Genomic DNA, 24,472 nt, shown 5'->3' with positions numbered 1-24,472 from the left:
TAGAATAAAGGTTTTGGCTGTGACTGTGATTAAAGAGAATGTGGTTTCTGAGTAAAATACTAATGTCAGATTAAAAGGCAAACATTAAAATATGCAGTATAGTTAGGAAGCAAGCCATTGCTTCCTAATGGCCTATATTCAGAGTTATCATGCACATTCCTCCTATCAGCCAATAGGCATAACTGTGTTAATATAAAGATGGCAAATATGCAACCAGTCGTATCATAACCTCTTGAATATGCTCTGTTACAAGCTACTATCTGACTTCAGAATCTTTGGAGCATGGCAGGTAATTAATGGGTGAATGATGGATTTCAATGTGGTTCATGTGAATGAGCATTGCAAATGGAAAGGTTAAAACACTCTGAAGCACAAGCAGACACACAGACAACGGGACACATGCAGAGTTTATGGGTGTTGAGATGCAGGGTGGACAAAATTTTGGCCGGTCCAGACTGGAACTGGGTTAAAAACTGGTAACCGGGCTATAACTTACCCTAAACTCTTCCACCTCTTCTTCCTGCAAGCAAGAGGCGTGAAGATTGAAGCGTGACTTAAAGACAAGTTTAAAGATTTTGGGGGGTGTGGAGGAAGAGGAGGAGACAAGACTTATGTAGAGTTCATGCCACCACAAACAAACAGGAAATGACCAAAGATGGGAGGACACCACATGTGGGACATCTCCCTCTATAAACCTGAAAAGTGAGTGTAGTGACACTGTATAAAACAGGAATTATTGTATGTGACAGAATGCTGCAGCAGCACTTTAAGGTCATGTGTATCTCCTGAATTTGTCTGCAGGGGGCAGTCATGCACCGCAGCAGTGACAGACTGTGACAGACACCACAAAGAACACAGTGATACCAACTACACACTGCAGCTGTCATCAATTCCACGTTCACTTCCATCCAGTCCAAGCTTGCTACCTTCCAGAGTGGGATTTTAATCCAAGCATGAAAAGGAAAGGAAGCGAATAGGAATTGATTGGACAAGAACTTGAGTGTGAACATGATCCCGCAGGTCAGGGATCCAGGTTGGCTGGTGGATGTATGGTAGCCATGCTTCCCTTTTTGCCAACATTTCTTAGGTTTCAGATTTGAACTCTGGAAACACCTAACCTTAACCCATTCTCTAAAGACAGGAGGAGAAGCAAGTTTGAAGATCCAGTGAGCTTAGATGAAGCTCAGGATATAAAATAAATTCACTAACTCAGACTGTCTTTGTTATTTGAATGAACTGACTCTGTAAAGCCGACTAACAGAAGTTGTGAATTGACTTAATATGTTTAAATTGGATTGAAGAGATTTTTAATAAAGTCACTAAAGTTTGGCTCAATGTTTTTTTTTTTTTAAACATTAAATCTGAGACCATAAAACATTCATAAGATCTGTGTAAACCCGCATCACATTAAAATAAGGAAAAAGTAAAGGTAGGATGGGCCACATATGAGAACTGACCTCTGCCTGAACATCAGGGCGGGATCCATGTTGGCTGAGGTCATGCGCACCACATGTCTGATCTCCTTTGCGATCATTCTTAGCTTCTCAAAGTTCACCAGACCGTCAACGCTGGAGTCGTTGCCTGGGAGCACACGAGAGAACACAAACACACGCAAACAGATAGACAGGCACATTATTTAACCCACAGTGAGCTGTCAGCATTTTATATTTATAATATAAGATGCAAAAATATTGTTCAAAGAGAAAAGGCTGTTTTTCTGTTCACTGCTACAGGAGATCAAAGTTCCTTCTTTAATAATAAATGTTTTTTTTTGGTAAACAGATTCATTTTTGGATTTTTGCACAACTAGCGGAACATCCTGTTTAGCAGAAAACACCAACCTCTTAAAGTTAAGTTTATGTTGGTAGTTTTGATCTAACTTTGTGTGGTAAGTTATGGGGAAGCAGAAGTTGGTCCTTTGAGGGCCTAAGTTAGACTTTTTGCTGCACAGTGGAAATAAGTAAGGTGACTACAGAACTATAGTTTTATCTTAAACAAAAACAAGAAAAAGAAAACCTAACCTTATGTTAGAGGTGAAACAAAGGGCATATTTGTAAAGTGGATGGGAAAAGGATACATGGTTTTCAAACACTCTTATTAATACAATATATTGCAGCATAGATATTTTTAGTAAGCTCCTTTTGCTTTTGCTTTGATTCTGTTTTATTTTCCTGTGTTTTAATCATGTAAAGCACTTCGCATGGTCTTTGTACTGAATTGTGCTATACAAATAAATTTGCCTTGCCTTGCCTTTTCCTCCTACAGCCCTAAGTACATTTGAGTGCAACCTCCTAGTTCTAAAGGTAATCAAAATAGGTCATAGTCTTGATGTGTGTGACTCTATTTTAGCATAAATACAGCTAATCTGTTTTAAAATCCAAAATGATCTTTTAGGTCATTATAGAGAAAAATCCTGGATATTAAGGAAAACTAAGAAAGCAACAAGAACAGGCTTAAATTGGAACGCAACCAGACTTTCACTCAGTTTTTGGAAGACGTTTCACCTCCTATCCAGGAGTCTTTGTAAATAATATTAGTTTGCACCAGAGAAATGTCTAGGTAAGGCAGCATGGAGGTCCATCCTCCAGCACACCTTCCTTCAAAAAATTGAGCAAAGTTCCAGTTGCTTTCCCATTTCTGTTGGCGTTTTCCATGACTAAGACCAGACATGACCCTAGCATAGCTCTGTCACTATAAACCACAGGGGGGGTAACAAACAGAAAAAAAAACACACCAACTTTGTGTTGATTTTTCACACAAAACCTTCTCAAAATGAACTAAAGTCAATGTTGACAGAATGTGGAAAACTAGATGGCTAAATTTTGAAAAACAGACACATGAAGAGGCTTTGTTTTCCTACCTTCATGTAAGAAAGTGAGGTCCTTCTTGACCACAGGAAACAGTGGGATGATGGGGGGCTGCATGCTTTGGCTGCTCAGGACATTACGGTACTTGGCCATGTTCCTGGACGGGTCAAAGACGTCTTGAAGGTCCTCGAACAGCTTCTCGTACTTACTGGGCAATTTCTCCCATGAGCTCCGCAGCCGAGCCACTGGTGCCAAGTTCAGCCCGCTGTTCAAGAGAGGAAAGAGAGGGAAGGCAGACAGTAGGCCCAGGGAAACAGATAAATGAGGTAGAGGTGGGAGATGAAAGGAGAAAAATGAGGGAATGATGAAGGAAAGAAAGAAAGTTCAGCTCCTACACAGATATTCCTTCTCATGCCTTTCTACTGTCAGTTTTTTAACCTTTGCAATTGCCATTTACTTTTAGATACTAAGAGCTCTGATGCTGATAATTTTGTTTTCATGACTAAGAAGAACTAAGTACTGGAGGGATTGGAAACAGGTTACTACAAATCATTTAAATCCTGGACATTTTGTCCTTTTCCTGAGCCATCATTAGTAAAACAGTGAAGTGACTCACTTCTACCAGACAGACTTGTAGAAGAACTAAATCTGAATACTGAGTTTTCAAACAAGAATTTAGATTTCTGCAGATCAGGGACCCAATTACAAGAATCCCTTAAAGATTTTAAGGTATACTGAAAATAAAACATATACAAAACCTTCTTAACTCCTAGTTCATCTGCATATATTTGCATAAAACATCCTAAAATCAAAATGCTTTTTTTTCTCTCTGTAATTCTGGAAACTGAGGTTGAAACTATAACAAACTCATAATGTTTTTTTATTTCAGATAGCAATAGGTTCATAATGAAAACCTGGTGCGTTATGTTCCTTATACACCCGCAGTGGCAGAGGCAGATGTAGACCGTCATGAGCATCAGAAAGGCATATGCACAAAGACTTCCTGCTGTGAGCAGGAGTGTAAGGGGACATGGAGGTCAGGCTCTGCTGCTCTGAAGTACTTCTAACAGCCGTGAACAAAGGATTGTTACACTGCACAGCTCCTTCTGCTGCAACTTCAGGTTATTAAATCTCAACACTAACCAAGCATAACTTAAACACTTAAAAATATATAATAGATACATAATCCTGATAGTTCTGTAAAAAAAAGGACATCAATTAAGATAAAACTTTTAAGTTAGATTGATTAAATTAATATTTATTCTTTATTCATCTTTGTTTCTAAAGACATCTGGATTCTTGAATTTTTTGAATTCTGGATTCTTGAAGCGATTTCTAATATTGATGACACTTTGGCCTTAATTCAGATTTAAATTCAAAAATTATAATCAATATCCGTGTCCAAAATATTATTTCCAATCCATGACTGCCTGATATTTAATAATCTGGTGCAGAGGCAATGTCACACTGTGAGTGGATAGCAAATAGCTATAGGGTGGCATTTTAAACTGTGTGTATTTGCCATTAACAGTTAGCAAGTGTATGGGAGATAAACATAAACAATGAGCTCTGTGTGATACCCAGAGAGTCCAGGATTCCACTTTACCCTGAACATTTTCCTAAAAGCGCTTGGTTACTTAGCAACCTCACCGATAAGCTTCCACATGTCACCAAGGCAGAACCAACTAATGTGCAACAGTTTCTTCTCAAATCCAGAAAAGTTAAAGAAGCAACTAGTAAAGGAACCAAACTACAAGGAAAGTCCAAATGCTTATATAGGACATACAGAAATAATAGAATCAGACTGTGTCTGGATCCTTCAGCTATTATCTTTAGGCACATCAAAATGGCACAGAGACTAAGTAAAGCAGGGACCATGTGAGATTTTAGACTGAACTGACCTGATTATAGCAAACATGGAGTTGAAGTTCTTGCACTCCCTGCAGTGCAGCGCGATCTTGATAAAATGCTTGATGGTCTTCATCCTCTTAAGGGTGTTGGGCTCCTTGAGGATCTCAGAAGCCACCCAAAATGTCTCCTGATTCATCACCTCTTCAAACTGTTTTAGATTTGTACATCCAGCAGATGAGTCTAGTTTGAACAGATCCTCCACATACCTAATAACAGAACCAAGAACAGAAAATAAAAGTGTGCAGTGGGATGGAGTAGATTTTCATTTTCCTACTTTAAATAAAATTTTTGGGCTTTAGTTTATTTGAGAGTTTAAATAAAAACTTATTTATGGAAGTGGTATGAAGTAATTAAGGATATTATGTTGTACTGAAATCACAAACTGCATACTCTGTGGACTCGATGTTTCTGAAAAGTTCAAAGTCTCTCATGGAAAGCTGGGCAGCGACCTCCATGGTGCTGAGCTGCAGCAGAGAGATCTGACTCTCCCTGAGGAGATCCTGGGCGTCTTCATCTGAACACAACGTCTCCGTCTCCATGTTGTTCTTCAGGTAGTATCTTTATGGAAAAAAACGGAAACACTGTGAGCTGAGGCACTTTAGCAAAAATATTTTCTTTTAACTGTCCTAGTTTGGAATCTAACAACAACGTTGACCATTTTTAGAACTTTCTTCACCTTTTTTCTGCTGTAAAATGTTTGTAATTTCTGTAAATGTTTTTTTTTTTTTTTCAAAATGTCATTTGTGAACTTGGCCACTTAGTTCTCCAACTAATGATTAGCATTACTCAACATTAAATGTCTTCCGATAATGGATTTATTTTCAAAAAAAGAGGATGAGGACAAAAGGGGAGGAGAAAGATGTTTTAGCAGAAACTTCTATTAGAGCTTGATTTACAGTCTTCAACAGCCGGCCTTCCATTTCCTTCTATATGCTTCTGTGTTTATAAATCTAACCCTTCTACTTCTCCTCTAATAGAGCCGTAATGCAGCCGTCCTGGAATGCAGACCCTCTGAGGATTCAAGGCCTAGAGTGTGCACTCTTCAGCAGTAAAGTGTTGGCATAGACCTTGGTCTAAATTGATCCATAATGCTGAGAGAGAAGCTGGAACCAAAGCAATAACAGGCTGTGATGTGACTGAGCTAAGTTCACTCACAAAACACAACATGTGAAACAATATTTGCTTAAGGTCGAGAAGAAGAAGAGAACCAGTTTTTATTTATCCATTACTGTTTGTTCTGCAAGATGTTTGGGATCACGGTCCTGTTAAATGACTGTCTGAAGCCACATTTATAGTTCGCAGATAGAGTCCACCAGATTTGTATGTATAACCACTAGAAATATATATAAAAAAAGTTGAGGGTTTGTATGATCAAACAAGCTTCTCAGGGGTTCAAATGATAAAGATGCCCACAGCATCACAAATCCTCCACCGTATTTCACAGTCTGCATCCATTTCTGTTGCAGGAATCCTGGGACAGCTTCATCAGAGCAAAGAAGGTTTTCAGGTTTTCATGTTAAAAATCTAGCTATTAAATAACAATTTTTCCATTAGTTAACATGTAAATAGCCTCTAATGAATAATACTGAGTACTATTGAGACCTGGTGAACACTCAACTCTTGTTTTGGTCCTTTAAAAATGAATTCTAGAGGGTTTTTTACCAGCTTTCTTGCTGTTAAATGTAACATGACTACAAAGGGTCACATCAACCATTGTAATCTGTAAAATGATAATGAAAATAGCTAAAATCTTGGTAAATCTAGCCTTTTGATTCAGTGTGAAGGTCAAGGAACACAAGGAAAAGCTGCAGAACACCGGCCCTCTAGGAATTCAGCTTCAGAGAACTGCTTTACTATATTAACTTATTTCATGCATATATTAAAGGACATGGCGAGTAGGGGGGCTTCAATATCCTGAAGGACTTTTCAAAATGTCTGTAGCTAATTAAGAAACAAGATAATAGACTATAAATTACCTATAGAGATGAAAAAGATCAGTGAGCTAAAGAAGACAATGTAAAATGTTAAGGGACAAGGGGTGTATTTTTAAACTTGGAGAAAAAGGGAAAAGGAAAATGAAGATGGAGAAGGCAAAATTGGAGATAAAAAAAGTTGTTTTTTTTAATCCAGGCCCTGCAAATAGCGAGAGAGGGTGCTGGTTATGTGTGTATTGTGTTGATAGGCTCCTCTCCCTTCACTGATATGTAGGCTGACAGCGTGAAGACGGCCTGATTTTGGTTAAGCCTGCCACTCCCAGAGCTTCTGTCAATCAGCAGCAGCAGAGCGGAGGTTAGAGGATGGCTGATTCAAAGAGGCAGAGCTGGAGCTCTCCCAACTGTCTCTGGTAAATGAGACCTTCTGCTGAAGGCTATGAATGAACACACTGCTGACACTACAAACCATACCAACAAAGTCTCTGTAACAAGCATAAATGCTACCCAATCTTTACGTGAGAAACTGAAGGACTGCCTCTGGAGATGAGTGAAGATTTAAAAACAAAACTAATATGTATATATTTGCTTTATTAGTATTTAGATTAGAATATTAAAGTAAAGGCTGTATTTTAATTGTCACAGATTTGATATGTTTGCATGATGTGTGAAAGAGCGTATGAATTATTCCATATGTGCCACTCTGTCTGCAGAGGCCTCCGCCCCTGACAGAGGATGAAAAATTCATGCTAGCCTTGTTGGGAGGAGACCGACAAGGGACCCCCAAGAGAGGAGGAGAGGGAGGAGAGATGGATAAAACCGTGAAAAACTAATGGAGGAGGCTGTGTCTGCTGCTGCAGCCCCATTTCCCTCTTTGTTCCTCCAGGTTTCAGATTAAAAGGGGAAGATATATTCCAACAAGAGTGAGGACTTTACACAGGGAGGAAATCAAAGGTTTGTGATGATCTGGAAAATATGCATCCCACTATATTTCTGAATTGTCCTCCAAGAGCAATGCTAATGCTAATCATTTTCTAAATTACAGTAGAGCTTTGTGTTTCTGTTTAAATGCCACTGAGCTACAGCAGAGTAAGTTTTACAGACTCTTATTCAACTGAAGGAGTCCTACTAGTTTTTATTCATGTTGTGTAGCCAGAAAATGTTGACTTAATTGAATAAATCCGTGTGTCCTCAGGAACAGAGATCCAAACCTCTCCTCAGGAAGGATTTAATCCATATCATCGCAGCGGACATGAGCTGCTTCTTAACAGAGCCAATCTGATGCAGACAGTGTGAAATGTAGAGCCGCGGAGTAAAGGATTTAGACAGGAATATTCAAGTCTGCTCCTTAGTTCTGTTAGTTAAACCAATCTGGAAACAATCGAAGAAAGAAAAGGAAGCTGAATTTCTCATCTATTAATCTGGGTCTGAAATCCTGTCGTCTATTTCCAGCCCCTTTCTTTCTTAGCTTCTCAGAACGCTTTCAGGAATGAAGGCCTGCAGTGTGAACACAGCCACAGTCTTTGTTCTTTGGGTAGTAAAAAAGAAAAACTCTTTTTCATCTCCATAGGAAAATAAATTATGATACCTAACATCAGCTCAAAATGACAGTTTCTTCACCTGCCGTTCAGCTGAATCCGATCAGCCAGTTTGGAGAGCTGGTCGGGAAGCCGCCGCTGCTTGATGACTCCCTCTGGGCTGACTGACACCTCGCAGAGGGAGTAGGTTTCAGGCGCTGCCAGGAGGCCAAACTCATTGACAGTATGGGCGACAACGTCCTTGGCAGTAGTGTCCTTGCTGATGATGATGTAGCAGCTCTGCTGGTCTGCCTTGAACACCCGGATGACCTGGTCTGGGATGTCTTCAGAGCAGAAGAAATGAAGCAACTTGACATTAAAACATTGGCAAGAAAATGGATGCATGAAGCTCCAACATCGAAAGCAATCATCTGAATACTTAAGATGTTTTCACTCATTTGCTTTTAGAATTGTAATATTCATCAACAATAACTGAAATGTTTAGTTGCTGCTTAAACTCTAATGCAATTAAATGTAGATTAGACTCCACCAGCCTGGCCAGGTGTTTTGGTCTGACATGGTTGCCATTATCCAGCCTGTACATAAAGATGCTGCAGTGTCTGAGTTTTAGATGACAAAACAGCAGCACGTAAGAAAAAACAAGCTGCTTAAGGCAAAACCTATAAAAGCGCAGTTAGAGTAAAAACAGATAATCAATCATCTCAACTAGGAGCTCATTTTTTAGCTCCTTTCAGATTGTTGTGTTTATTTTCCATGAAGGGTCAAAGCATTTCTATAAGGGTGTTTTCTTTTTTCTTTTGTCGACTAAATGTTTTTGGTTATCTTTGATCTTAATTTGTTCATCTTTATAGTGCACTGATCATTATTTTGACACCCATAGACTATTGTGTGCATATCATAAGATTTAATAATGTAGGCATAACTTACACCACAACGATCAATTAGATCTCAGTTTATAAAGTAAATATCCACGCTCCAAACCGCAGAAATAATTGATATAAACAGAATGGAATGCCTTACATTCTGAGAGAAAAAATAATTTGACCACATTAGCTGTAAAGAAGCTGCCTATATAGTAATTCTAACTCCATCTCATGAGTTTAATACAATCGATACTTAGAGATAAAAGAAACACATCAATTAGTGAACTAAAACTAAGACATTTGTTCTTTAAAAAGGTTAGAAAGAAATATGCTAATGATTTTACATTTGGACCAATATAACATCATTTTTATTTTTGTAAAATATCTTGAATATTTTCTTTTCTCTGATTTAAAATGACCCTAATTTATAATTATTCCCAGGGAAGCGTATTTATGTTTCTTTTTCCAACAGTAGAGTTAAGAATTAATCAGCTCTAACCCCAAGTTAACTTGACGAGCCATATTGATATTTTGACATTAGTCTCTTTTCTTGGAGATAAACGACCACTTTGTAGAGAATACGCTTATTTATATTAATCCCATAACATTTACTGTATGCGACAGACAAATGGCAGAGCCAAAGATGGAGGCTATATTCTGCCGCTCTCCCTCTCCCCTCAGGCCTGAGCTCACAGCCAGCAGAAAACTGACAGTTAAGTGGTGTGGAAGCTAAATGCTTTGTGTCTTATGAGCTGTGATGACTTGCGATTAAAGTGTGCAAAGCTATGAGATAAAAAGTCCCCTATTATATCCCCTGAAAGGGAGGAGAACCAATCCCAATAAATCCATTGCTGCAAACCTAACCTGAATGCAGGGTACATTCAGGCTCCCATATCCAATGAATAAAATTACTCACTATGGTATCATTTATTTCTACTGGGAATCTTTGACAAATTGAAACCAATGATCGTTTCTTATACTGTATAATTGGTTCTGGTATAAAAATCCAACTACAGACATGTTCTACAAAGATCAACTTTTCTTCCTGTTTTTCAAATCCAATCGAAAACCAGTCAATTCCAAAATAATCAGATATTATGTGTTCTATTCTAAAATGTACTATGAGTACTTCGGAATGAACATTAGGATAGTTTTATCTGATATTTGTAAATAAGTTGATTTATTTTTTCAAGCTTTTTCATTATATTGTTGAAATATCTAATTTTGTCCAGGTTTGCACCTTTATTGGAACCACAAAAAAACAGAAAAACACAGCGTTCTTTAATATTGTGCTGATTAGATTTAAAGACAGAATCTCTATGTTCAATATGAGAAGAGTCGAAAGAGTAATAAGTTAGGGGGTACATGGGGGGAAAGTCAAATACTAAAGGTATATAGACTTACAGTAGAGTCCAAGAGCTGGGAAAGCAGTGGGGAAAAAAGAGAAACTATAGTAAGTATAAATGAAAGAGTGTGCCTTGAAACATCAGGATAGAAAAAAGTGAAGGAAAGACCAATTAAGCTGCTTCTCCAGTGTGTAAGTGAAGGGAAAGCAGAGATGCAGGCTTATGACTCAACATGTCAACACTACAACACCTGTTTGGAATCAGAAAACAAGAGAGGAACAAAGAGACAAAGTTAGAAGAACAAACAGAATGTGAGGAAACGGGTCTACACAGGGTGAATTTAAAAGTCTCCACAAAACTGACAAAACAAAAAGCCCCGATGGCTTGAGCCCCCTTCAGTCATCCTGCAAAGCAAAAAAAACCTTGATATTCATGCTCTACTTCTCTAATGCTGACAGACTGAGATGTCTGAGGAAAAAAGATTTATGAGCCAAATGGCATCACAAGTTAGAGAATAAATGACAGCAACCCAGAGGTTCCCTGTTATGAATATTGATGGTTTTTATCAGACTAATTAAGTCTCATTATGTCTCCAAATAATGCTCAAAGGGTTCCTGCAAGCTGCAGTAGGTTAATTTAAGATGTTTAAGACCTTGTTACTGTAGGTTATACACCAATTACGAAACAGGATCAGAGTTTAGTTCAGAACTTGCATGAAAATTATGTTTAAATCGACCATTTGAGTCTGTCAACTTTCATTGGTGTTTTTCATCTCCATGTTGTAAATATAGGTTAATTATTATTAGCATACATCTATCGGTAAAGTAAAACACAAAAGATGCACAAACTAAAGCGCAGGACAACAGAAATTACAGGATATAAGTTACAGTGTCTTTGTTTCGCTAAGGGAGTGCTGTTTGAAAAAAAAAAAAAAAACATTCAGCCTTGACACGGTGATCTATTTTACTCTTTTAACTTAGTACAGAATAAGATTTATAACAGTCACTGACAAAAAGCTTTTCAAAATTGATGGCGGTTTGAATTTTTCAAGTCAAGCCCATTAAAACACAATTTTTCCCATGCTAAAGATACAAAAAAAAATGGAAAAAGCCCTGAATGAACAATCACAGAAAGTTTAGATGTAGTCTAAAGCAATTAAAGCCTTAATGTGGAACAGCTGGAAAGATTTAAGATGTTTTCTTTTTTTTTTTATCCTGCTGAGCCCACTGTTTATATACACCGTTCATTCTGATCTAGTTATTTTTTAGTTCCATGTTTGGTTTATATTTGTTTCTTTGTGGCAAGTGCAAAGGATTTCCTGATTTGGTTAAAAAATACCAATATATCCTAAAATAATTATTATCTGCAATAAAAGAAAAAGGATCTAACTGGAAAAAGTTAAACCATAGCAAAAAAAAAAGGAAAAAACTATGCAGCTAACCTGAAATAAATGAGGCAAAGTGAACAACAGAAAGAGGTAAAACTTTCAAATTCTTATATTGATGTAATTATAATCAGGTGTTTGAATGGGATTTTTAAATCTGCAGCACATCTTTAGTTAAACGTTGAACCTTAGCAAAGGGAAGGGGGGCAATATGAAATAAGTTATGGTGGTGGGGGATCAAGGGTCACGTAACGCCTACAAGCAGGAGTGTGTGTCTCAGAGCAGATATAAGGCTTAAGGAATAAATGAGGATCACGTTCACCATAAATCGATGTCACATTTCTCCGCGTACTCTTTGACATTATGTCTGCATACACATAAATAACACATCCAGTTAGTCCATCTTAGTTTATATAATTATAGGCTCAGAAACCTTTGTGACTGGAGTAGATTAAAGACAACCTTTTAATGGCTCCCTAGGTTAATTCTTGTCAGAGAAACAATATGGAAATACCCCTGGGATTTTCTCTGCAAGCCTTCACAGCCTCCCTGTACATCAGTGCCTGGTTTGATTCAAGGGTAGATATGAAACCTGACAGTTCCTGTATTTTCAAAAGGAAACAAAGAAATAAATATGTGTGTGAAGACATTGAGTTAGTATAACATACATATCTGAAGCGGCTGCATCAGGCTATTTTTTGCACAGGAGCTGCAGCTGGTTTGCAGAAGCTTTCTGAGCTCTGGAGTCCTTAACTTTATGGTTTTTAGTCCGGTCAGTGATGGGAAAATATTTTAAAGAGGTCATCAGCTGTAACTGCGATTGCTAGCTAGTTCAGTGAAGAAGCAAAGCAGCTCTATGAGGTGTTTTCTACCCAGATAGAGGGTGCTTCCTTAAAGTATTTGGATTTTTTCCTTATCCTATTTATCAGCAGATTTTTACCAACATATCCTTAAATATAACACAAATCTGCCAAAGTTGCTCCTTTTATGTTGCTTTCATCGTTTCTTTTAGTTTTATTATTAATAGGATTCCAGAGATAGTTCTGATATGAGACGTCAGCTCTGGGGAGCAGAATTTAGGTCTCGGTTTCTTCTCTTCCTCTTTTCTCAGAAATACCCCAACTTTTTTCAGATGCTCATTTATGCAAAAGGCTGCAGAGAGAAGCCCGAGTGGAAATGCAGATATAACGAGATCTGTATGCAGGGTGACACCAGTCAGTAGACTATGATAATAACTTGTCTTTGTCTCCCATCTGCGACAGATGAATGGAGGCAAAAATCTAAGAACATCCAGTCATAAAATATGAATTAAGGAAACCTTTCAGTTCACCTCAGAGGTGCAGCATGTCCTGAATATTTTTACGCCAATATTGATTCTGATTATGCACTCAAAATAGATGTTTCCAAATATTGTATCCAAGCAGCATTTTAAAATCAAGAAACAACACACACTGGTAATAGGTTAAGGGATTTTTTTGCAGCTCGAGAGGAAATGCAAACAAGGCTGATAAGACAGACAGTGTCGATAGGAAAACTAAACTAAAAGTTCAAAATCATTTTCTATCTGTTAGTCTAGGTCCACTCACAGGGTTACAGATCATGGTACAAACAAACAAAAAAAACGTGCAGAATGGCCTCTATGATCTTCAATCTATAGAACATCTACAAAATGATCACCTCTCCAAGCATTAACAGCTGGAGCAGTCTAACCTGGCAGTAGCCATATTGATATGTGTAAAACTGAGTTCAGTTCTACACATATCAATCTGGGATGCATTTAGTTTAGTAAAATACCTCGAGCTGATTGGGTGACGTCACCTAGGACCCGCCTTCCATAATAAGCTTTCACCCAATCGACACGATGCTCACAATAGGATTTGTCTGCAGCTTCTTACTTGTTTTCCCAACTAGCGGAATAAGATGATAAATCTAACTTTGTCCAAATCTTGTCGGATGAAAAGCAGACATCTTCCCCATCTACAAATGCAGAAAGTGCTCCTCTTTGCTACCCTTTTAAATGAGAAATTGTCACTATTTTAGAAAAAACCAGGTCAATTGTGGTATCGATAGGTGAGTCTTCAAGCGTAGCCATGTTCGTAATGCAAGGTCCTTCTGACTGTCGTCAATACTACATGTTGCGTCCCAAAAAACGCTGCTGGCATGTCATTGGTCTGACTTGCTGGTTGTTACGAGATGGAAGTATTAGCGGGAACTTTTCAATATGGATTTGTTGTGAGACTGAAAACCCAGATCTTGCAACAGTCTGTTGTTAGTGATGTCTTTGAACTTTGTCAGATTCCCTTTTCTGTGGTAGAGCATCAACCAACCTTTCCATCATCATATAAAATTGAAAGGCCCTAATCAGTATTTTAACAAACTTGTCCACTTCTATCCAAGACGGTGTATTCAAACATCGCAGATGTTTTGGGTTGTCTGCTGTAAAGTCCACTGTAACAGTACTTCCATACTTTTTTGGGTTGAAGAAGCAAGAAAAGCTTCAGAATGAATAAATAGAAAATTTCACCAAGAGAAAAAAGTGAGTTTTACCACATCAATATGATCTCACGCTCACTGTTGCTTTCTTCTAATTCGATGTTTCACATAAGAGAGTGGGGGGAAAAAAGCAGTTCATTTCTGTTCCTTACCCGCGGGGTTGGAGAAGTCCAGTACGCTGTTCGCCGGCTGCAGCAGGTCAGGGCTGCTTGACGACAGGTTTCCAGGAATGGGCATGATGGCTACGCTGTGACGACACTGTTTGGTTCCCACAATGCTGTCATCCTGGGACTGAACCAGGCCTCCATCACTACAGAAAGAAATCAGAGAAGGCGCAGTGGGATGAGAGGGGAGAAATAAAGGGGAGGAGATAGAATAACGCTTCCTCCTTTGTTATGAGTTTGGCGGAATGACAGCTTCACCCTAGAGCATATCGAAATTCATGACAGAAAAAAGAACAAAAAAAAGATAGATTTGATCAAAATGTCCACTGTGGCACAACTACAACACAAAGAGGAGAAGAATGTTATTTTGAACAGATCTGCAGACATCACCTTACTGAGATTGATCTATGAAAATATTTCGAGTATCGGTGACAGAAAGTATGGATTCATGGATAGAAAACACAGGTTCACCAAACACAGACTCACAGGACGAAGACAGAAAGAGCGCCAATGAAAATATTCTTTACTGAAAGGTAAAACTCCAGCTAAGCTTTTAGAGATCTAGAAGATCTACACATATTCACCAATAGAACATCAGTTCCAGAGCAGATCAGGGTAGACCAGCAGTAGCCTTTAGACAGTTAGCATTACAGAGCATCAGTTGTGTTAGTAAAGTCCTGAATCTTTTCATAACAAGGTAAACGCCACACTTTGGCTATGAAATCATAATGCAAGACAATTAAGGTATTTCCTGTTAAGTAAAAATTAAATGCATGGTAACATCAACAGTATCTCTGAGGCTGAAGAGCTCATGTCCTCCTCCCTCTATAATTATTAAATCCTCCTCCTACTTCATATCTGTTGTAATTTAATTTCACTTACTAACACAGCCACATTAGAACTGAACAAAAGGCTGTGTTGTCACTGATTTACTGGGTGATAATAAGATATGTGGCCACCTACAGGTAAAAAGGTCCATAAAGAACTGAAAAGTACATTTTGAAATGTATGAAAGTTTTACTTTAAAAGTGCAGAAGAGCTCGATAAAACCACAGTTTGCAGAGGAAGTGAAGAAAAGAAAATACTGTTACTGAATAGGAGAAGAAGAGAAAGCTAAGCGTGTTAGGTTGGAGGACAGGTAAAGGCTGCAAGACGACGACAAGTCGTCGTCATCTTAAATGGAATCGGAAAATGAAATACCTTTTAACTAAGGAGAGTATGTCTCCTATGTACATCTGTCTTTAAACTATTCAAATATGTGCAAATCTACAGATTTCATCAGAAGAACTTTATTTTTATTGCACTGCTTGACAGTCAATACAAATATAACTGAGATTGTTATAAAATGCATGTTTTAATGCATTTATATTCAGTTTTTCCCCCCTCCATCATATCAGATGTTGGTTCTACATAGAAATTTATATTGGTGTCTGCTGATGCTGGTCATTTTTAAGCATATCACTATCAGTCCAATAAATTAGCTTTAAAAACCAATGTTCATCTAGTTGCATTTTGTTACAGATGGGGGAGGGTTGGTCATCTGTTCTGGTCAGCAGAAGTCAGCACTGTGGTTAATTTTTTATAGTCCGATGTCAATATTAATGTATTCCTATTTTAAATGACAGAATTCTGGGCTGTTATTTGTCATCAATGATCGGAAACACTCAGTAAGAATGAATATTTGGGCTGAGGATATCTGATAATGGTTCTAGACTTCTTAATTTAAGGGGAAAAAAAGAAGAATGCTTTAATTCAGACTCTAGATTCTGGAGTCTCATTGCTGCGGAGTTTAGATTCCACATATTCTTCCCAGACGACACAGGAACCAAGTAAACGTCCAATTTTCAGGAATCAAACAGGGTTAGTATTGTTGATGAACGTGCGTGTGTTTATGTCTTTGTTAAGGGGCCTGCTGAGCGCAGGTCTGCACATGGACACTGAAACACATTTGGAGGATGGGGATAAACACAACAAAAGCTCTTACCCAAACAGGCCCCTGAAGCAGCAGAGACAGACAGATAGAAGAGAGACAACATTTAAAATGCATGAAAAACAGCTTATTTTGAAAAGAACAGGAAACGGGGCTCTGCTAAGGAGAAGCAACGAGACAAAAGCAGATGTTGGTCAAAGCTTCTTCCAAAGACACAATGAAGAGCAGAAAAAACAGATCAGTTTGCCTAACCATAAGGAGGAATATAACAGCAGCTTTTGTGTCATTAAACAGGAAGACATCAGGATCAAATTAAAATAACATGAAAGAATGAATACGACACAAAGCAGAACATTTGTTTTTATTACTAATTCTTGGTTCGAGTAAAAAAGAGAGTCAACTCAAGTTCAACCTTTTTATTGCACTTTTATAATTGGAGTTTTACTAAGTTAGGTATGACTATAGTAAAAGAACAGAGTTAATGTTATTTTGGCTGAATTAAGGTGTTTACTAGGGATGCACGATATTGGGATTTTGGCCGATATCCGATATGCCGATATTTTAAAACTCATGTAGCCGATAACCGATACCGATGTTAAAGCTGGACAAAAATAAGTAGTCATTGAAAATAGCAGTTTTGTTATCCATTTCTGACACTTTGAAAAATAATATACCTAAATATATTTTCATATGCTGATATCAAATTGATTTTTAAAAACGCTTTTAACGCTTTCAAAATCTCGTGAAATTTCATCTTTCTGTTACAAAACTCTCGTGATATTTTGCAAATTCTTGTGAGATTTTGTTAGTAAAATAGATCGATACCGCGTCAATATATCAACATATAAAACTATGGCAAAATTTTGTGGATTTTCGGGGGATTTCGTAGCATAATGATGACATATAGCAATATTTCATTAGTAAAAGATATGGTGTTTTTAAATAGCAATATATCAGCATATGAAGATATTGTGATATTTTAATGTATCAATATTTTTCCCTCGTCTTTAGAAGTTTTTAAGTTTGTAAAAAAGAAGTTTTTGAGGAAGAAGTAGTAGTATTTTTTATTTATTTTTTTAGACTGTAGAAACTCAGAAGCTGATCAAATATCGGGTTAAATATCGGTGGGGTGGCAGATGTCCGATATTCAGTTTTAAGGCCGATACAGGCCGATACCGATAGGGGCCGATTATATCGTGCATCCCTAGTGTTTACCACCACACTGCACTTGTTTTGGAGCGTTATCTAGACCAGAAAAAGGTTGTGACGTTAGATAGTCAGTATAAACCATTCAAAGGCCTCCATCATATTTCATGGTTGTAAAGATGTTTTTTTTTTCCTCTACAAGTCCTAGCTTTTATTTGTGGTCATCATAAGTGACAACAACAAAAGAAACAACTCTAGAACAAGCTTATCACACATGTTGAGGTCATCTACTACAAGTGTGAAAGACTGACACTAATATAAATTAGTTACTTAATTTGCACACATTGGGTATTTATTAAAATAACAAGATGGTGGACTTCCTGTCATTGCTGAGCAGAATCAACTTGTCATAAAATAGTGCTCAAAGGCCTCTAAAAATACTATCTGTCAAAATACAAACTCTGCATGGATGTCTTTAGGTTTTAGAGGAGATGCTTAGATGTGCTTTCATTTTATGGAGACTTTGAAAGCGGTTTATAATTCTTTTTTTAATTAATCAAAAATATTAAACTCTGCAAAGAAATATACTGTATCACCCCCAAATATAAACATAAATGATTAGAGAAATTACTTCTACCTTAAAATATACTCAAAGCAGGAAAACTGAACTTAACTGACAGACACTCCAGTTTAATCACACCGATTGCCCTTTGATGTGTCAGATTTTAGCTCAATGTAAAAATGAATTATGTTACCAAGAATTAGGTTGTTGCATTGCACTGAAACTTCAAGCATTTTTCTAAACGGAGACATATTATATTTAGGGGCATATTTAAAGTCTCATTTTATGTACTGTTTGCAAACACAGTCAGACATAAGCCTTAAATCCAACATTCATACCTCATAAAATGCCCTCAGGAACACATTTGCTCCAATAACCTGTTCTATTATCATATCCTATTACTTGAATCAGCCAATTTGTGGGTAGAGTGAGTGATAGTGGCAAAGGGGAAAATCCCTATTTGGTTAATGATTAAACGGTGGAAAACCTTTGAAAGATGCAAACTGCTTCGATCAAACAGTCAGCTGATGGTTTGTCATGACACAAATCTAAGGGTTTCATGCAGATTATTTATTTTAGTGCACAACACTGAGCTGTAAACACCAGAAACAAAGGAGAGAGGACAAAGATGTACACATTGGGTACACATCCAAAAGCATTTTCATATTTTTATCCTAAATTTATCTTACATTTTCTCCTACTAAGGGCTTTTACGAACGCAGCACGCCAGATTCAAATGATCGGAAATAATTGTTGTAAACGAGATGCAGTGCACCTGAGCGTAAGCAAGTGCCTATTCCCGAGAAATGTAAATCTGCAGAATTACCGCCCCGATTATTCAATATAAGGGTGCGGATTCCAAGAAATGTCATTGAAGATGGAGAAGAAATTTTTAAAGGTTCGCGTATCGAGGCAGTAACAGTGGATAATTAATGACAAGAACTGTAAATTACATAAATGCACTGTTACAGAATAAAAAACTACTGATGGAGGCAAGAGGTGCAAAATATGCTGCAGATGTTTAATATGGGTTTTCCATCCACCAACATAAAAACGTTCTGTTAAATCTCCTTTTAATACACGAACACACGTGTAATGTACATCTCCAGACCATGTCCGTCATCCTTTCATCGTCTCTCACAACCCATAAACATGTATAAAATGTTGAAAGCAAAACGGATTTGATGAAGTCAAACAGACCCCATCCCAATTATTCCACATGTAGTGTAATAACAAAGCCAAGGAATGAAAGGAATTCAAGTGTTTCCCATAGAGGAGCTTTGATGAACTTTCCAGCCATTGTCTGATTCAGATGTTTTTTTAACTGTAGATTAATCTGACTGTTCTTTTCTTCTATCTAAGCGAATAAAAACATAATTTATAATAACCGATTTGTATAATATATATTGATATAGCGTGGTAAAATGAACAATTGCTTCTAAGTAAAACAAATGTAGTCATTTAGTGAAAAACCAGGTTTGGATAACAGCTCACCGATTGTGCAACTCTACTATATGTGTGAAGTGTGAAATAACTTGCTGCTTGTTCTTGTTGTTTAAGTATTATTTGTTATTTTTAATTCATTTGTTTTCTGTGTATTTAGCCTGTGTGTGTTTTAGCTGGTATTTGTTTTTATGTGTATTTATTGTTTCTAATGGCAGCTACTACTTTGCCTTGCGCACTTGGGTTCATGACAAATTTCCCCTAGGGGATAGTAAAGTCTATTCTATTCTATTCTATTCTATTCTATTCTATTCTATTCTATTCTATTCTATTCTATTCTGTATGTCAAGTCTGGAACACTCATAAAATGTGTTCAAACCTGAGAGATTAGGAACAGGAAAAAATGGGGAAAGTGACATTTTCTCCCAAATCACTCATATTAACGTTTTGAGAGGAGCTAGTGCTGGTGAGCGGTTCTTGTGTTAGGGCCCGCAGAGTGTGTATGGGCGTTTGTGAATGAGTTAGTTGTCTAATTAACAGGGTGAGAACAGTATCTGCTGTTTCTCTGCAGCACTTGATGCAGCCTCCAGTTAAATGAGGCATGGAGAGAAAATGAAATGATGAAATCAAATCAAATCTGGATCACCATGTTACGGGTGGAAAATCCAATACAGCCTCGTGTGCAGAATTGTTCTGGCTGCAGCACACATGGCGGCTTGTTACGGACCCTGCAAACGGTTACATGATTATATGCTGATCATCCTGCTTTTTACTTTGCTCTTATTTCCCTTTTAACTGTCTTTATTTCATCAGCTGGAAATAAAATAACATTAAGAGAGAGTAAGGCTCATATAAACATGGTATGAAGGGGACTGCAGACCAACACTAACTCACAAATACAGGTAACAATGACAGTTTTAGTATAACAAGACTGGTCCCATGGTTTCCAGCTTATAACAAATAAAATAAAAAGAATACTGTGGTCAGAAAATAAAAAATCTCAGATCATAAAATCTATAGATGATCTGAGCCGACTAATCCAACAAATATCACTTACTGTGGGATTTACAGATATTTAAAGGCATGTTATGTTCTTAAATAGTGGAGTTTTAAATACCCATCTTTTTTTTTTATTATTCTATGGCCAAGTATATTATTTCTGATAAGAAAAGTTTTGTTGTTCCTCATTGTTTCTTAGAGTTTGTGTTTACCTGAATGGTTTGGGTGGCAGTATACTGAAGCGTGTCTTTTCTAGCATCTTCCTGATCCTGTTTCGTCCCCCTGACACGGTGTTAGCTTTCATCTTGCGTGTGCTCTTGCTGTCCGTGGGGAACTCAATATCTCCAGGAAGATCAGCGATGGAGAAACGATTGCCTTTTTTCTCCTGGATCTTAGGAATGTGAGGGCCGCCATTCTTCTTTTCATGCACAATCCTGCTGAGGAGCTCTTTGAACACTGGATCGATGGAGGAAAATAAATAAAGTTTAGTGCTTTCCAAATGTTCCAAATATTTCCAAAAAGTTTTTTTATTTTTATTTTGTTAAATGACAAAAACAACTCAATGTGATTTACTGAGGGTACAACACAGGATGGAGGGAGAATGTCGGCTGGCTGTCAACTGATATCTAAAGAGTGAGTCTTTACCAACCCAGGAATTACAACACAAATGCAAGCTTTATATGGCACATCTATACCAGCCGTGTTAATGAAATCGAGTTGTGTGGAAAGATTAACAAAGAAATACTGTGTAGGTTTTCCTTCTGTAGCCTCTAACAGAGGGATCAGACTCCAGTCCTTAAGGGTCAGAGTCCTGCAACTTTAAGTTTTGCCTCAACTTTAACGAATGATCAGGTCAGGAGCAGGACTGACTGAGATCTTTTAAGACGAGGAGATAATTTGACGTATACGTGCTGCATCCGAAGAGTTGCAGGATACCAGTCCTTGAGAATCCCTCTATATCAGGGTTCCTCCATTCCAGTTCTGGAGTTTCGATGTCCTCCACATTTTAGATGCATCTCTGCTTCCACAGCTTAATGAAAGGCTAAATTACCTCCTCAGTATGCAGGCAAGTTCTCTAGAGTCCCGCTAATGACATGATTATTTGACTCGGGTGCGCTGAAGCAGAGACACATCTAAAAGGTGCGGGACAACATACCTCTAGGACTCTGTTGAATTTCCTTACTGGCAATTTTGTTTAATTAAAAACAAAATATAGGTGAATTTCTGTGAGATTTGAGGAAACATGGCTACAAAACAATTGCTAATATTTTTAATACGCTCCTGTTGATGCTTAATAAATGTCTGGTTTCTTTCTTTTATTTCTCAGATATGTGCTACTTTAGGTTGGTCTTTCACGTAAAACCAAACAATCTTCACAGTTCGGGGTCCCAACATGAACAAAATAGACAAGGTTTGGCAAGATTGCTCCACTATAGTCATTACTCACATGTTTGCTAGATAAGCAGTGAGGTGTGTTTTCAGCTTTTGGGACATTAAACATTTTGAAAATGCTTGCAGAGTTACTCACCAAAGATGTTTGTTTTCACAGTGAGGGAGAGGTGTGTGTTATGCTTAAGGATGTCCACTGCTTTGGATAAGGCGATGTTCTCAAAATTCTGACCATTAACCTCCATGATCTATAACAACACAGATGAAATAAAATGAGACATCTAACATAGGAAATTTGACTCATCACCATTGGGGACTGTTTGCAGCCTATGTGATAATAGATCTAAACATCCAATCCAAACAATCAATTTTCTTTGCTCTAAAATCTGAAGGGCAGTAATGAAACAGCGGATCTGTTCAGTCTCTGTTCATTCATTAATTAGATGCTAAGCTAGTTGGCATGAAGTTCAGAAAAAGCCTTTATTTTTGTGTAATATTCAGAGGAATAATATAATATGCAGTGGTTAAACAATTACTAAAATAAAATGTGAAAGATATACAATCAGCTACCATCAGTTAACGATAATATAAAAATATGAGAGTGTGCTCCATAGGTAACAACTGAACACCTAGAAATGTTTAGATAAAATTACCAGTTTAGACATTGCAGCACACTTAGAAACTGAAACTATTTGAGCTGAAGCTGTGAGAAGGTACATCAAACGCACTAACTAAAGCTTGAATTATGCATAACTAGGTCCACGTGGCCAAATTATGTCATTATTAGCCTCCACGCCCCTCCGCGTGGCATCCGTTTAGACTGAATTCCTGCACCACGCATCTAGGAAGCTCCGTAACTATGGGACAGACCTGAAAACATGGCAGCTAGCAACAGGTCCTACTGGAGAGGGTTCACAAAAGTAAATATCTAAAGACATTCTGTATTTTACTCAATTTAATTCAACAGCAATCCATTCAAGTAAAAGGGAGTTTTTCCTCTCCACTGTTGCTACAAGCATGCTTAGTGTGAAGGATTGTATTTGAGTCAATGAGTCGATTCAATCAACTGGTTTTACTTAAATAGAAAACTTTGAATCAATTCGACTGTATGATCTGGATGAACTGTAAAGTGCCTTGAGATGACATGTGTTGTGAATTGGCGCTATAGAAATAAACTGAATTGAATTAAAGTAGCAATGAGGAATCTGTTATTGCAAAACTGAATTTGAGGCGTTTTTACTTTTCTGATTATCCTAAAATGCATTTCTGAGTATGCCAATGATAGAGACGCCCTTCTCTGTCATTCCGCTTCTCTCTCATTGACTGCAAGATAGGAACCATCAGCACCCCCAGCCCTGTGAGGATTACGGGGGCAGAGAAAAGGGATGGAGGGATCGATGGACATAAAAATCACACAAAGACCTGACACTAGATCTGAGAAACAGCTTATCCTTCAGTGGTTCATCTGCTGCACAGACAGTTCTCAGTAAAGAGCCTTTTCGAAGTTAAAATACTACCTTATCTATCACATAGTGCTTTTTTGATCATTGAATCTAAAGAGAAAATAAGTGTTTGTGATAGTTATTAATCATAAGATCCTTTTTTAAATGGATTCTTTACCAAGATGCCTCATGAATCATTACACAACTTCATCCCTTGCATTTAGGAGCCTCTGCATGCCTGAATGCAGAGGCTCCTAAATAATTTATTAATAATTCATAGTTAACAGTTAAGAGGCTTAGTTGGAAAAAAAAAAGGTTCATAAACATATCAGATGTAGAGAAAATAAGTTAAAAAAAAAGGAATATTTAAACATCTAAAATTCAGGGAAAAAACTTGCAGAAAGCCTTCAGTGCCACTGATTAGGATCACTTACACTTGTTTTTTTATTTTCAGACTTCAACAAGTGAATTATTGGCTACACGTTAAATTATAATTCGACTAATCAACAGGCAAATGAGCAGCCTAGCACATATGTCATAATTTTGCCTTTTTAACTTCCAAGCATGAAGTAGCTGTGAAACCAGCAATAAAAGACAGATATTTATACACTTTTTGCTGACCTGATCCCCTCGCTTGAGTCCAGCCTCTGCTGCTTTGCTTCCTTCTTCTACAGACTCCACAAAGACACCAAATCCTCTCTCGCTTCCTCCTTGCACACTGAAATGAAGCTGCGACTCCCTGGACGCCTTCTGCAGAGTGATCTGTCTCCACTTTGCCTTGGCGGCGCATGCAATGTTCAGCAGCCGCAGATGGCCCTTCATTTTCTGACAAAGAGAAAGACAGTCAGGAAAACTGGGAACTACAAGGAGAGAATTAAAAGAAACATCTAACAGACCATTTCATGTTCTTACCGATGTTTCTAGATGTTTCTCAAATTCCTCAAGAAAGCGTGTCATGGCGGCGTCACCCTCAAAGTCATTAAAGTGGTTGTTGACCCACAACAGGACGATTCTTGTTACCTGTGCAACACAGAAGCTTCTACATTTAGAGGAGAAAAATCATCCAAAGCGTTCCCGTGACACTCTTTACCCTCTTTCATTAAAACCATTCCTAAAAAAAAAAA

The 24,472-nt window shown here is 37.7% G+C and overlaps 1 protein-coding gene across 14 annotated transcripts in view; it reads right to left on the bottom strand.

Moving 5' to 3' along the window:
• Positions 1-24,472, bottom strand: part of LOC107104672 (rap guanine nucleotide exchange factor 6-like) — a 170,093-nt gene that overhangs the window by 14,810 nt on the left and 130,811 nt on the right. For 5 of the 14 annotated variants that reach the window (XM_015404769.1, XM_015404810.1, XM_015404760.1 and 2 more), the window contains 13 exons: positions 24,261-24,368; positions 23,970-24,173; positions 22,046-22,154; positions 20,730-20,973; positions 16,422-16,433; positions 14,426-14,583; positions 10,455-10,469; positions 8,270-8,510; positions 5,109-5,276; positions 4,709-4,924; positions 2,861-3,072; positions 1,458-1,581; positions 497-520 (listed from right to left, as the gene is read on the bottom strand). In XM_015404769.1, the coding sequence (XP_015260255.1) occupies positions 497-520; positions 1,458-1,581; positions 2,861-3,072; positions 4,709-4,924; positions 5,109-5,276; positions 8,270-8,510; positions 10,455-10,469; positions 14,426-14,583; positions 16,422-16,433; positions 20,730-20,973; positions 22,046-22,154; positions 23,970-24,173; positions 24,261-24,368 (1,835 nt within the window). Of the gene's footprint in view, positions 1-496; positions 521-1,457; positions 1,582-2,860; positions 3,073-4,708; positions 4,925-5,108; positions 5,277-8,265; positions 8,511-10,454; positions 10,470-14,425; positions 14,584-16,421; positions 16,434-20,729; positions 20,974-22,045; positions 22,155-23,969; positions 24,174-24,260; positions 24,369-24,472 lie in introns of those variants that run through there. The other 9 variants (XM_015404779.1, XM_015404733.1, XM_015404785.1 and 6 more) reach the window with 7 other exon arrangements.

This window comes from Cyprinodon variegatus, unplaced genomic scaffold, assembly GCF_000732505.1.
Source record: "Cyprinodon variegatus isolate N-32 unplaced genomic scaffold, C_variegatus-1.0 Scaffold36, whole genome shotgun sequence".
Taxonomy (NCBI): Eukaryota; Metazoa; Chordata; class Actinopteri; order Cyprinodontiformes; family Cyprinodontidae; genus Cyprinodon; species Cyprinodon variegatus.
The sequence above is the reverse complement of the archived record's forward strand: the minus strand, read 5'-3'. Positions and strand labels throughout refer to the sequence as shown.